This window comes from Pteropus vampyrus, unplaced genomic scaffold, assembly GCF_000151845.1.
Source record: "Pteropus vampyrus isolate Shadow unplaced genomic scaffold, Pvam_2.0 Scaffold2, whole genome shotgun sequence".
Taxonomy (NCBI): Eukaryota; Metazoa; Chordata; class Mammalia; order Chiroptera; family Pteropodidae; genus Pteropus; species Pteropus vampyrus.
Window position 1 is genome coordinate 19,925,906 of NW_011888783.1, and position 13,089 is coordinate 19,938,994.

Below are 13,089 nucleotides of genomic sequence, written 5' to 3' on the forward strand. Positions count from 1 at the left end.
CTGCATGTCAAAGAACCCTAAAAGCCATGCATTTTAATTTAAAATAGACTGTGGCTCTTTGACTATTTTATGGGGTCTTTGAGGAAAATAGATGAGTAAATATGTGGGCATGAAAAATTTATGTAATATGACAGATTATTTTTTGATTGCAGACTTTTAAATAAAAATATTTTGATATTTCTTCTTTAGCAAAAAGAATGATATGATGTGTATGGAACAGAAAAGGAAGTACATGGAGTATATGAAATCAAGAAGGAGATGCGTTGCTTTTTAATCATGAGAGAAGAAAGCAGAGATGGAGGTCACTTAGCTAAACTGTTTTAGGACTGATTCATATTTTTGTTAATTAGAGAATACAATGGAGAGCATTGGGGAGTGCTCATGTGAAAGATAGGAATAGACTGCAAAGGGCTTTTGACCAATCAGGAATGTGGTTTGTTGAAAACAGAGTGTTCGGTAGAATTACATGGGACTCACCAAAACAAACACGGAGATTGGAAATAAACAGAAGGGCAGCTCAAAAAAAAACTGTGGATCTAAGTCAGAAGTGAGATGCTGGATTTAGAGAGCTAAATTATGTTTATGAGGACGCCTGTGAAAGCAGTTAAGCCCCACCAGGTGGCGGAGGGTGGAGGTAGGACACCTTACTTATATTACCATTCAGATAGTTGTTTTTGCTGATCACAGCCTCCTTCACTAGGAACCTTCTTCACAGGCTATAAATATCACTTTGAACTTGTCTTGGAGTTCTGCCCCATCATTTAACAGCACCATTGTTAAATCGGGGATCTAGTGTCTATCAGTACCTTCCCAGCCTCTGTTGCCTCACCTGGAGCTAATGCTTTGACTAACTATTTAAAAAAGGCCATACCTTTATCCTATCCCAGACAAATTAAATTTCTGTTGATGGGACCCAGGCATTGGTATTTCAAAAATACTTTCCAAGAAAGACCAATGTGCAATCAGGGTAGAGAATTATCGTGATAAAGAAATTCATACATTACCCACTATCCTTCCCCGCTCTCCCCCCAAAAGTCAACCTGAAAGAAGCTTCAATGACATTTAATATGCAAATTATGTAAGTTATTGTATATAACTGGATTTTTCTATTAAATTTGATTTTTGTGCTGATTTATCTTGTCAAGACTTCAGAGAACCTATCTCTATAATTAAAGAAAAAACCTAATCTAATGAGAAATTATACAGCTAGTGACAGTTTGTACACAAACTTGGTATTGTGGGCCAGATGAAGTGAAACAATGGTAACAATTGAAATGCACTTAAATCAGGGTATGGTGATGACAGCTCTCCTCACTAAATTTTCTGTGATGCTCATCTGGAAGGAGCTTAAAACACAACTTGGTTTCTGTGAATGAGAACTGTGGTTTGACAGGCACAAAGAGATTGCAAGCGGCACCATGTCATTTTTCAGAAAGTAACTTTAAACGGCTGCCAGGAAATGAATATTAATCTCTATTTATAATGAAAGCCTTACTAGTCTCCCTTATCATTCTTATCATTTCAGTAGGAAGATAATCAGGAAGTAGCCAGTCAGTACTGTCCTGCCTTACGTTTTGCTCTTCCCCTAAGCAGCCCATGAATTACACCCACTCTCGATTCTCCCACTAGTGTGCTAATCTGATCTGAATGATATATGTGTTTGGGTAAAATTAATTGTGCTGAAAACTCAGTTGTGCAGTAGCATGTCTTGTATTTATGCTCTTCCAATTATTTAAGATACTTTTATTATTCTTTTAAAATACTCTGTCTTACGATTTGATTTTAACTTCACAGTGGTCCAATCATCCTCAATTCAATGATAAGGAAATGAACAAGTAACCTTCCCCATGTCCTTTCTTTAGTGCAGCATCCCTGTTTGAAGACTAAATTTTATTTCCAGAGCGATGCTTCTTCCTAATACAGGCTGTATTCAGGTTGCCTAAGGCCAATATTGGTGAGATTTAAAACAGTTGCAAAATGAATAATAGTTGATGCTATAACCAGATTGTTTCAAATGTTTTCAACTACCCAGACCTCTAGTTCAACTGTGTCATCATTCCAACTATAAAGCTTTTCTGTGTAGTCTTGTGAATTAGCTGATAACATAGGCATATCAGGCCAGCTGCCAGATCACTAGAAGAACTTCATAGATATAAACACCACTCTGAACTTCTGTTAGATGGTTTATCCTATCATTCGACAGCAAGGATACAGTTGTTATGGGAGTTTAGTGGCTACTGTTACCTTCTCCGTCTCTGGCATCTCCCTGTAGGAAATACCAAAGTGGTATTAAAATGAGCAGTCAGAACTCGAAGGTGGCTTTGATTCTCATTCTCTGTTGATGGCCCTGGGACTCAGCAGACATTTTCTTCTCTGGAAACAAGCAAGTATGGAAATAAGTAAAGGCTGCCCAAATGAGAGCAAACACAAGCTATCTATTCTGAGCTTGCTATAGCAAGAGTGAGCTACCATCACTTACATTTGACAGACTCAGAACAGACAGGTTGCTTCCGAGGTTGTGAATCAGAGTTCTATCGTCACATTTGGTCTGGCTATTGTCTATTTGTATTTTAAATCTCTTTCAAGACAAATTGAATAATCTTATGTCAGAAGTAGTTTATGTGGCATCCTACCAAAAAATAAGGAAATCCCTTGTCTGTCCTATGATTCTCAAATTCTTACTATTCATTGACTTAAAATGAGGGCATACAGTTGCTTATGAAAGGAAATCAATTTATTCAGGTATGTCACTACTCTATCTGAGATATTAGCCTTGACTCATCTGTGCTTCTGGCTTTTTGCTTTGCATGTTCGTTTTGCATGGCTCTTTAATGAACCATGAAGAAGGACATTAATTTATTCTTGAGCTACATATTTCATAATATTAATTTTCTTCTGAAATGTCTCATCCTTAAGTCATAATGTGAATGATACATACATTTTGCCTTACAATTAAAAATTCAACTTCATGCTCATTCAATACTTCAGAGTCTGTGGACTATGATGAAGTTGGCTGCACATGAGCTTTTCATTTTAGGTAGTTAATTCTTTTCATTTTAGGTAGTTAATTCTGACCGTCTTTCAAGTATTATCTGGTTCTGTAGACTATAGGATAATTAACCAAAGCAAAAGCACCTTAATTTCTTTTGCTTTTTAACAGATATTTGTTCTGTTTGTTCCCCATAGTTTATCATTTTTAGTCTTTTCATATCTTAGCTTATACGTACTTCCTCAGAAATGCCTTCTCTGATCAGCATCCTCACTATTCCTTTAACAGTGTTTTCTCTGAAACACTTTTCTTTTCAGGGATTGTATTAGTCTGCAAGGGTACCAGATTGAGTGGTTTAAATGACAGAACTAAGTCTACAGCTATGCCCTGCTGAACACGCCTGATCCTGTCTGATCTTGGAAGCTAAGCAGGGTCAGGCCCGGTTAGTACTTGGGTGGGAGACCACCTAGGAAGACTGGGTGTTGCAGGTGTAAAAAAATAATAATAATAAAAAATGACAGAAATATATTTCCTCACAATTCTGGAGGCTATGAGTTCGAGATCAGGGTATCTGCAGTGTTGGCTTCTTCTGAGGCCTCTCTCCTTGCCTTGTAGATGGCCATCTTCTTTGTCTTCACATGGTCTACCTTCTGTATAAATGTGTCTTTCTATTCCTTTCCATGGAATTTTCCACCATAAGAGCAATGGGGAATACTAAGAAGATCTGCATGCCAACTCCATGAGAGGCAATCTCTAAGGCATTTATCCCCCATGGTCTTAAGCACCATATGCTCTAGTAGGAAGAAATGCTGAAATGCTGCTTTCTTCAGGTTACAAAATCCCCACACTCTGTCGTTTAGTAAAAAAACAGGCATTTATAGATCACTTTTCACATCATTTAACCATTTTATCCCCTCTATCTCTTTTTAAATTTCAGTCTTATACACAATTCTTCTGTTGCTTTTCCTTCACACACTGACATCGCTGGCTCTTCCTCCTACTCTCCCTTTTTTCTCTTCTTCCTCCATCCCCTTCCCTCCCTCTGCCCCACCCTTTCTTTTTCTCACACTAAATATCAATCTAAGTCTCTGAATTGGTCACAAACTTCAACCTTCCCCTGTAGCCTGAGAGCAAAAACAAGAAAACAAAGCCAAATCTGAACTGCTCACCACTGCATCTCGGAAACAAGCCAGATGTCCTCCATGTAAGGAGAATCTTGGAAAAATTGCACAGCCAACCACCATTCCCTTCAGGATCAATGTCTTTTCTTCCTGCTACGGTGGAACTCTGCTCTTGATTCCTCCATGTTCGGTTTAATGACTAAAACTCTGCTGTGCCAGTAAAAGCACTTTTGAGTGGGAGAAATCTTTAAATGAGTGCACTTTTGAGTCTGATATTAGCCAAATCTCTTCGGTCACTAGGCCAGGAGTCCATAATCTGAATATTACTTATTTAGAAGTCGTTGAACTTCCTGAAATTGTATGTGAATGTTAGTACACGTGCACATTTCTTGGAAGAAGTCCACAGCTTTGACATGATTCTCAAAGAAACCCGGACCAGAATGGATATAGTGGAAGGTTCACCGCAGTCTCTTCCACTGTCCATGGCGCCTATGTCTGGGATTCTCCTCATTTCCTCAGATTCTTCAGTTATCTTAGTACTCCTCCAGTCTCCTCAGCATACTTTGCTTGTTGTGATGATTTCCTTTTTCTTAGTGACTGTTTTTCATTAAAAAAAAAAAAATTAATACTGTAGCTAGTCCCCAAACCCTATATAGTTGCCTTGTTTTTAGTTAATTTCAATAGTTGAATAATTCTGGCTCTTTTCAGAATTTTTTAATTTTTGATTCATTTAGATTTTCCTAAGGTTTTGATTTGCAGTAAATCCTGCCTATTATACTTAAATCGCAACCTATAAGACAGAGTCTAGAATTTCTTCAATATGTTTTGTCACACCAAATATTGTATTACCACAAAATGTATTCTTATTAAGATGAACCATTCATCTCTGAATTATAGTGCTCACTGCAGTTCAACATCATTCAGAGATATTTGACTTTAGCTTGTGTCACTGGTACAGTGGCAGTAAACAAAAATATTTGGAGGCATTGACCTTTAATGTCTCTGTTCATGGTCATTATCCTTTTACCACAAGCTTATCTGCCTTGTCTAAAATAAATTGTATTTGAGAGCTCTTCAGTGTCACCTTGCAATGTAAAATGGATTTATTTCAGAACAAGTTTAGACCCTCGTGACTTTCAGAGAATAATTATCTCCATCTGGCTATCATTCCAAGAATATTGACATTCCTTAATGACACTGTTATAAGTGACCCCGCTACAGCTGTTTCAGGTACCCCCTCCATTAGTCTTATAATGTATTCTTTTCTGGACATATCATGACCTATATGTCCATAAACCTTTTCTTGGATTGCCAAAGTATCTGACAGAATTGTCCATTGAGCAGTACCATTAATTTTCTTCACAGTAGAGTTATTTTATAGCATTCAAATATTTCATATTTTATAGACAGCTTGAAGAGTACCTACTATGTGTAAGGCAATGTTTCTGAAACTTTAGAGTGCATCAGAATCACCTGGAGGGCTTATTAAAACACTGATTACTGGGTCCTACCTCCAATGTTTTTAATTCAGTAGGAATGAAGAACAGCCTGAGAATTTGCATTTCTAACAAGTTCCTAGATGAAGGAGATGCCGTTGGGTGGGAAACCTCACATTTGAGAAGCACCAGTGTAAGACATTGATTCTTACAAGTACTGGGCAGGACCTAGATAACTCATACTTTAAGGAGCTTGTGGTCTCAGAGGGAAGATAAGATATTCACATACATAACATACCACTGTGCTCGTAGGGTAAGAGGAAAGGCAGATAAAGCTTTCAGTTTATAAGGTTAGGGGAGCCTTTGTGGAGGAGGTAGCAAGTAACTGGGCCTTAATAGATAGAATTTGGAAATCCGAAGCTGCTGGATGAAATGGAGAATTTAGAAATATAGAAATTCAAAGCTGCATGATGAAATGGAGAACTGTATCCCACTTGAAATATATTGCATTAGAAAACTAAAATAAATCGCCATTTGTGGTGTTTATAAGACAATTTAAAAATTTTAAATCACTGAAATTTTCAATTGTCTCATAAATGTCAAAACCTGTGTTATAAACAAATTTTAATGCAATATATGTATCGACTAATATTAATATTTTTAGTGTGATAATAGTATTGTGCTTTTGTTAAAACGAACCTTTATCTTTTAGAAAGGTATACTGAGATACTTATGGGTGAAATAACATGCTGTCTGGGGAAGTGGATGGGATGTGGATAGAGCAGATTGGCCAGTGGTTGACGGTAGCTGAGACCTATTAATAGCATAACAAGTTCATTATGCTATTCTATTTTCTTTTGTTTATGTTAGAAATTCTTTGTAATAAGTTTTTTAAAATGGGAACTATGTGAACAAAATTGAGGAACTAAAGCTGTGCAAGGCAATATAAATTGAACAATAAGGGTAAAACAGTAAATTGAGACAAAGTTGTTCAAAGATTTGACTTAAATGTCACTAAGGAATATGGGCTATATTTTTAAGACAATGGAGGAACACTGAAACTGTTTTGAACAGGGACATAATATGACAAAAGTATACTTTGAGAATATTATTGTGCTAGGCAAGTCAGATTGGGAGGGCAAGAGTCTGGAGGTAAGAACCAGGTGGTAAAGGCCTAAATAGAAATCTAGAGATAAAAAAGGTGGAAGAGGCTGTGGAGAGGGGATATATAGATGAATCTGTTGGTGTAGGAAACCAGTTAACCATGAAAGAGTCATGAGGATTCTTTAGAAAGGTTCTAAACCTGAAGACCAGCAGGGCCATTGAAAGAAAGGGGATATTTTTGAAATATTACTAGTGGGGAATCCATGTGATATCACTAGCAGATAGCTGGCAATATGTGATTGGAATGCAAAAAAAAAAAAAAAAAATGCAAAACAGGATCGAATCTGAGAGACATCAATGCGAGACAGGATGGCAATGCCCTGGGAGATAAGTTAATGGGAAAAGAGAGTCAAAAATTTGGGGAAGCCTCTAAATTCAGGGATTAGCTAAGAAAACAGGAAGGTTAAGGGACTAGGAGAGAGGAAGAAGGCATCAAACTTCACATTCATGTAAATATTTTAGCTTAGTAGTATCAACTATTCCGCCCACGACAATTAGACCCCAATTTAATTATGATAAGTAAGAAACTCAATATTTCTTGTACATCCATGTTCATAACAGCATTATTCCCAATAACAAAAAGGTGGAAGCAACCTGAGTGTCCATCAATGGGTGAATGGCTAAACAAAATGTGGTATATGCATAAGTATTGGTCAGAAGTTTCCAGAGAAACAGAACTATTAGGATACATATTTACTATTATAAGGAATTTGCTTATGTGAGGACCACTTGGATATTTCTGCCCACTCATAATTGGAGTTGCTTAACAAAAATAGTTAAGCAAAGAGGGCAGAAAAATGAGTCAGCTACAAGATATTCACCTTGGTCTAAGAGACATAGTTGCAGCCTTGTGTCTGTTGTGAATATCTCAAAGCCTTGCTAATGAACTCTTTCCATTATGCTCATGGATCAGTCATGCTATGCCAGATTCCACTAGGAATGCATTAGAGAGACGGTCCAAGCATTATTCCAAGCTGAGGAAATAATTTATGATCTTGACCTCGTAATGGCCAAAATAACTGAAAATAATTTCTAAAATTGTGAAAATAGTTACATTACACTGAAACTAAAGTTGTTATATTTGTGACACATCGACAAATTATTAAGTAGATAATGCTAAATAACCACAACTAAATGATTAATTAATTCAACCCGGATTAGGGTAGAAGGGATGTACAAGCATACCTTGTTTTATTGTGCTTTGCTTTGTGCTTCACAGATACTGTGTTTTTTTTTTTTACAAATTGAAGGTAAGACTTTTCACCAGAAAAAAACATTACGACTTGCTTAAGGTTCATTAGCAATACAAGATTTTTAAATTTAGATATGTACATAGTATTTTTAGACATAATGCTATTGTGCACTTAACAGACTACAGAATAGTGTAGACCTAACTTTTATATACACTGGGAAACCAAATAATTGGTGACTAGCTTTACTCATTTTACTGTGGTGGTCTGGAACTGAGCCCATAATACCTCCAAGGTCTGTCTGTATTCTGTCCTTATTCAGACATAGCACAATGCATGTTTCCTTAAATTTAGGATTCTACGAGTAGTGTGATTGTCTTGAAATGGGAGCTATATGTATTGCCTTAGATAAAGTTAGTATTCAATTTCAACAATTTCTCTATTTCTCTAAATCTAAATTCATTCTTTTAAAGTCTTATTTATGTATGTTTTAATGACAATCTGTTCTATAAGAAGTAGGTAGGGTCTAAATCATAAAATCAAGAAACAATTTTGAGTACTTACAGGGACCTATTCTAAGGCATTTGTGTTTATTATCTCTTTAAGTCTTCGCATTAGGTATATGCAGAAGATATTATTACCCTCACTTTACTGGTTAGGAAACTGAGGTCCAAAAGACCAAGAAACTTTTTCCACAGTCATACTTAGTAAATAATGGAGCCTGGATTTCAAACCCAGGCAATCTTATTGCAGAGTTGCAGCAGTTAGCCACTGTGTAACTTATTAGAGAAACTAACTGCCTAAAGGACATTAACACTTGGTTAACATTGCCAACAATATTATCTCAAACACAACATATTAAAATCATAACTCGTGCCTCTGATTTCCCGCAACACTCCTCCTCCAATATACCCAATCTATCATGAAGACGTTTTCAATTCTGCCAGCAGTATCTTCATTCTTTCAAACACCCAGGCTAGATAACTTGAATTACCTCTGACTGCCCCCTCTCCTTTTTCACTTTTATCTGCAATACAGCAAGGATTTTAACTATTAAAAGTTTTGTGTCATTGTCATCTGGGGAAGAAACTATCTGTATTAGGTATAGTCTTTTAGTGTTTCTGTTTTAATTTACATGCTCAAAAACAGAGAATAAGAAAATTTTGGAAGTGTTAATATTGTAAGCAAATAAACAATAATTTTCCAGCCACTTCCCAGTGAAGAGTAATTAAAAGATGAGACTATTAAACAATTGTATTTTTATTAGCTTTATTACTTTTAATTAGCTTTAAGCTTAAGGTAGTATCAAAGAAGAGGGCATATACTTGGCAACAGAGTATAATTAAAATCCATTGTTTACATCTAGTGCAGAAATCTTTACTTGAAACTGATGAATGCCCCATCCTGGGACGTGTCTTCCAAGATCTATTACTACTTTCTCCAAAGCCCTCTCCCAGAAAGGACTACAAATCCCAGAATGCCCTTTCCCCCTTCTTTTCCGCGAGAATCCTGGACTGCTAGCTCAACCAATCCCTTCATGGAGAACCTATGCTACCAGCCAATCAAAAGACGAATGGGCGCCCGAAGTCGGGAGGCGGAAGGCGACGTAGGTTTGAAATAGGAAAGTGGCGCGGCTGTGGGAGGTGGGTTTGGAGACCGGCGGTTGGTTGATATCGGTTCAGGTCTTGTGCGGGGAAGGCTTCGGGGCTCAGGCCTCCCCAAGGTGAGTGAGGTCGGGAGCTGAGCTAGGCTCCCCGACCCGCCTGTTGCGATAGGGAAAAGTGGACTTGGGGGCGGAATGTGTTTTCCGGGGTGGCGTCTGTGAAATGCACGTCCTGTTTTCTGTTTGAGTCTGGGTGTCGCTGGGTGGGCAGCGGCGAGGCTGAAGGGTTTTGGGTTTCACCGAACGACATGTCTGTGTATTCCTGGGAAGATTTGAGGTCATTGGGAAGGTTTTAGCATTACAGAGAACTGGTGGGGTCTAGAATCTTACAGGATAGACATCTTTTACAGAGAAGAACACTGAGGCCTAGAGAGTCTAGGTGACTGGTACAGGTCCTGCAACAAACCCTTTGAACTCCTACTCCAGTCTTTATTTGACTGCAACTTTTCCTGGTCTGGGGTGGGAGGAAGAGACAGGGTAGATGTGTGGGGTCTTATCCTATTTGAGAGGATCGGCTCTCTGGTACCTGGCGATCCAGGCCAGAATTGAAAGAAAGGGTCAGCGTTGGAAGGGGTCTTAGATGTACCAATTTTACTTGTGAGAAAACGTAATCGGAGTCATTTTCCCAGGGTCACAGAGCTTGTAAGTGTCCTGTACAGTTGCACCACTAACGAATTTCTAGGAGGTAAGGGTTTCTAGAATTCTTGTTGCACCTCAACCCTAGTTCAGTCCAGGTGGCTTGATCTGCCCTGGAATATCTAGAGTTAAAAAAAGTACGTTGCTAACCATTTCTAGCAAAAGTCAGACTGCCAGAATATAGTTGATTGGAATATGAGCCTGATATGATTAAAGTAACAAAAATACAATGTGCGTTCTATTTGTTTTGTAGCATTGTCTTACAAAATGGTAGAGGACGAACTGGCACTGTTAGATAAAAGCATAAATGAATTTTGGAATAAATTTAAAAGCAGTGTCAGTGACACTTCCTGTCAGATGATGGCACTAAGAGATTCCTACAAGGACATCAATAAAGCATTTACAGGTACTTAAATTTAACTTGTAACATGCTATTTTTCTTTGGTTTTTAGTGTTATTTCAGCTGAATTGAAATGTCAATTCCAATTTCTCTTTTAGAAAAGCTGTCTGTGAAATTAAAGGAAGAAGAACGAATGGTTCAGATGTTTCTGGAATATCAAAATGGTATGTGACAAAATGTAGATCAGTTTTGTTTAGATTAAACGTCTTTATGAAATCCTTCATACAAGTTAAACAATGTGTTCCGTGTGTGTGTATACACACATAAGAATAATAAACATGTATGTATCCATAACCCAGCTTAATAAATAGAACATCCTGTGTTGACCCTCTCCCATCTTCCAGAGCTAACCTATCAATGTTTTTTTTTATTGTGTTTTTGAATGTTACATAAATGACATCATTTTGTGTATATCCTGTCCCTTTTTTTTTCTTGGCATTGCCCTTGTGAGATTCATCTATATTGATGTATAAATTCCAGTATTTAAAAAATAATAATAATAAGGTTTTTTTTCTACATTGGAAATCACAGACTGAGAAATCACAAAAACTGGAGTTTTTTCAACTCTCTGGGTGTAGGTTTAGTATTCTGAGAGTTGTTCTCTCCATATTTTTACTACTGTTCTTGCCTTCTCATTTTTACCACTCCAGATTACCCGGAGTGGATCAGCTGCTTTTAATGAATTCTCACACACAAACCACAAGCCATATTCCACTGGACATTCTAAATTTAGCAGCACCATGTTTAAAACAGTATTAAATTGGAATGTCTTTACATGGGGCACGTTTTCTTTAATTTGCCCTAGTCCTGATACTTTCTTTTGCTTTGCCTTGCCTACTTTACTCATTATCAACATAACTTTGTGCTGTTTTTTTCCTTTTTCCACTTTGAGAGTATTTTCCCACATTATTAACTTTTTGAAAATATAGTCTGTCTTATTTATGTACCATATTATTTAACAATTTATTTATTAGACATTTTGGATGTTTTCAGTTTTTCACTATTGTAAGTAGTACTGAAAATAATTTTGTGTATGAAAATATCTGCACACATCTTGTTTTCTTAGGGTAGCTTTATAAAGATGAAATAACTATCAAAGGACATGAATCCCCTTAAGACTTTTGTTTTGCAGTGTCAAAAATACTTTCCACAAGGACTTTGGTATTTTGTATTCTTCTCAACACTAGCTATTATTTTTGTAAACATTGTTGTAATAAATGAAAATTGGTATGTTGTTGCTTTATCTGCATTTCTGGGATTACAGAGGTTAAATTATGTTTTGTACTTACTAACCGTCTGAATTCTATGTTTCCTCTGTTTATTCCTTTATCTACTTTTTTCCCTTAGGAACTTATATTTGTGTCTTTTTTAGATTAAGAACAATAGCTCATTGTTGGGGAGGATAGTTTATAATGGTCAGAAGCAGCCTTTGAAGTCAAGACCTGAGTTTGAAGCCAGGTCTTACTCTTTATTGTATCCTAGCAAATAAAGCTTTAGGCAAATGAATGAACTGCTGAGTCTTTTTCCTCTTCTTTTAAAATAGAGAGTATGACCTACAGAATAGTGTTATTGTGAAACTTAAATTTATATAAAAAATTTACATAAATAAATATAAGTTGTTGGACAAAGTACCTAGCATATAGTAGATTTTGATGCTTATTTGAATCACATATGAATTTTTTCACCTGTTCATTTTATGTAGTCAGTATATGCCTTTCACTTTGATTTCTTTTTGCATTTGAGTAAAAAGATCTTTCCCCATAGCGTTACTTTTATATTCACAGATACTGCCTTCTAGGTTTTGTAAGATTTCATTTTATATTTAATAAATATGTAATTAATTCTGAATTTCAGCACTGTTTAGGGAACAATCTACCTCTTTATTTAGATTTCATTTTTCATATTAATTTCCTAAACATAACAGGAATTTGTTGGGGAATGCCTTTTTTGTTTAATTGAACTCTAAATCAGTTCTTTAAGTTGTACTCCACTATTGTATTACTAGTGTTACAATCACAGATGTTAAATCTGATAGGGCAAATCCTTTTTCTGTTGTTTTTCTTACCATATTTTCTTAACTATTCTCACCTATGTATTCATCATATTAAATTTTACAATTTTGTTAGATCCTCTCCCTTCCATGTGACTGTATTAAATATATGAATTTGAGAAATATTGACATCTTTATAGTATTTACAATAGAAGCATAAAGTGCTTCTCCATATATCCAGGTCAAATATATCTTTCAGACAAGTTTTACATTTTTTTAAAATACAGAGCCTACATGTTTCTTGATATTCCTGAATGTTTTGTTTGTTACTAGAGTAAATGAAATTTCCTGTTTGCTTTCCTCACTCCCTTCCTTTTTTCCTTTCTATCTTTTTAGTATGTTTCAGAATCATATAGCGTTAGAATTAGCTGTTTCTTCAAGGCACTGTGTAAATTTGATTGTCTTTGGTGGTGGGTTTTATTTTTGTATTTATTTGAAAG

At 36.3% G+C, this 13,089-nt stretch overlaps 1 protein-coding gene and 1 pseudogene across 4 annotated transcripts in view; both read left to right on the plus strand.

The window, feature by feature from the left end:
* Positions 1–3,361: 3,361 nt before the first annotated feature.
* On the plus strand, positions 3,362–3,480 carry LOC111739772 (annotated as a pseudogene).
* A 5,954-nt stretch (positions 3,481–9,434) lies between these two features.
* Positions 9,435–13,089, plus strand: part of SPC25 (SPC25, NDC80 kinetochore complex component) — an 11,604-nt gene continuing 7,949 nt past the window's right edge. The window contains exons 1-4 of one of the 4 annotated variants that reach the window (XM_011358153.2): positions 9,539–9,623; positions 10,193–10,248; positions 10,453–10,605; positions 10,698–10,763. In XM_011358153.2, coding sequence (XP_011356455.1) covers positions 10,467–10,605; positions 10,698–10,763 — 205 coding nt within the window. In that variant the 5' untranslated portion in view covers positions 9,539–9,623; positions 10,193–10,248; positions 10,453–10,466. Of the gene's footprint in view, positions 9,624–10,192; positions 10,249–10,452; positions 10,606–10,697; positions 10,764–13,089 lie in introns of all 4 variants that reach the window. The other 3 variants (XM_011358166.2, XM_011358161.2, XM_011358144.2) reach the window with 3 other exon arrangements.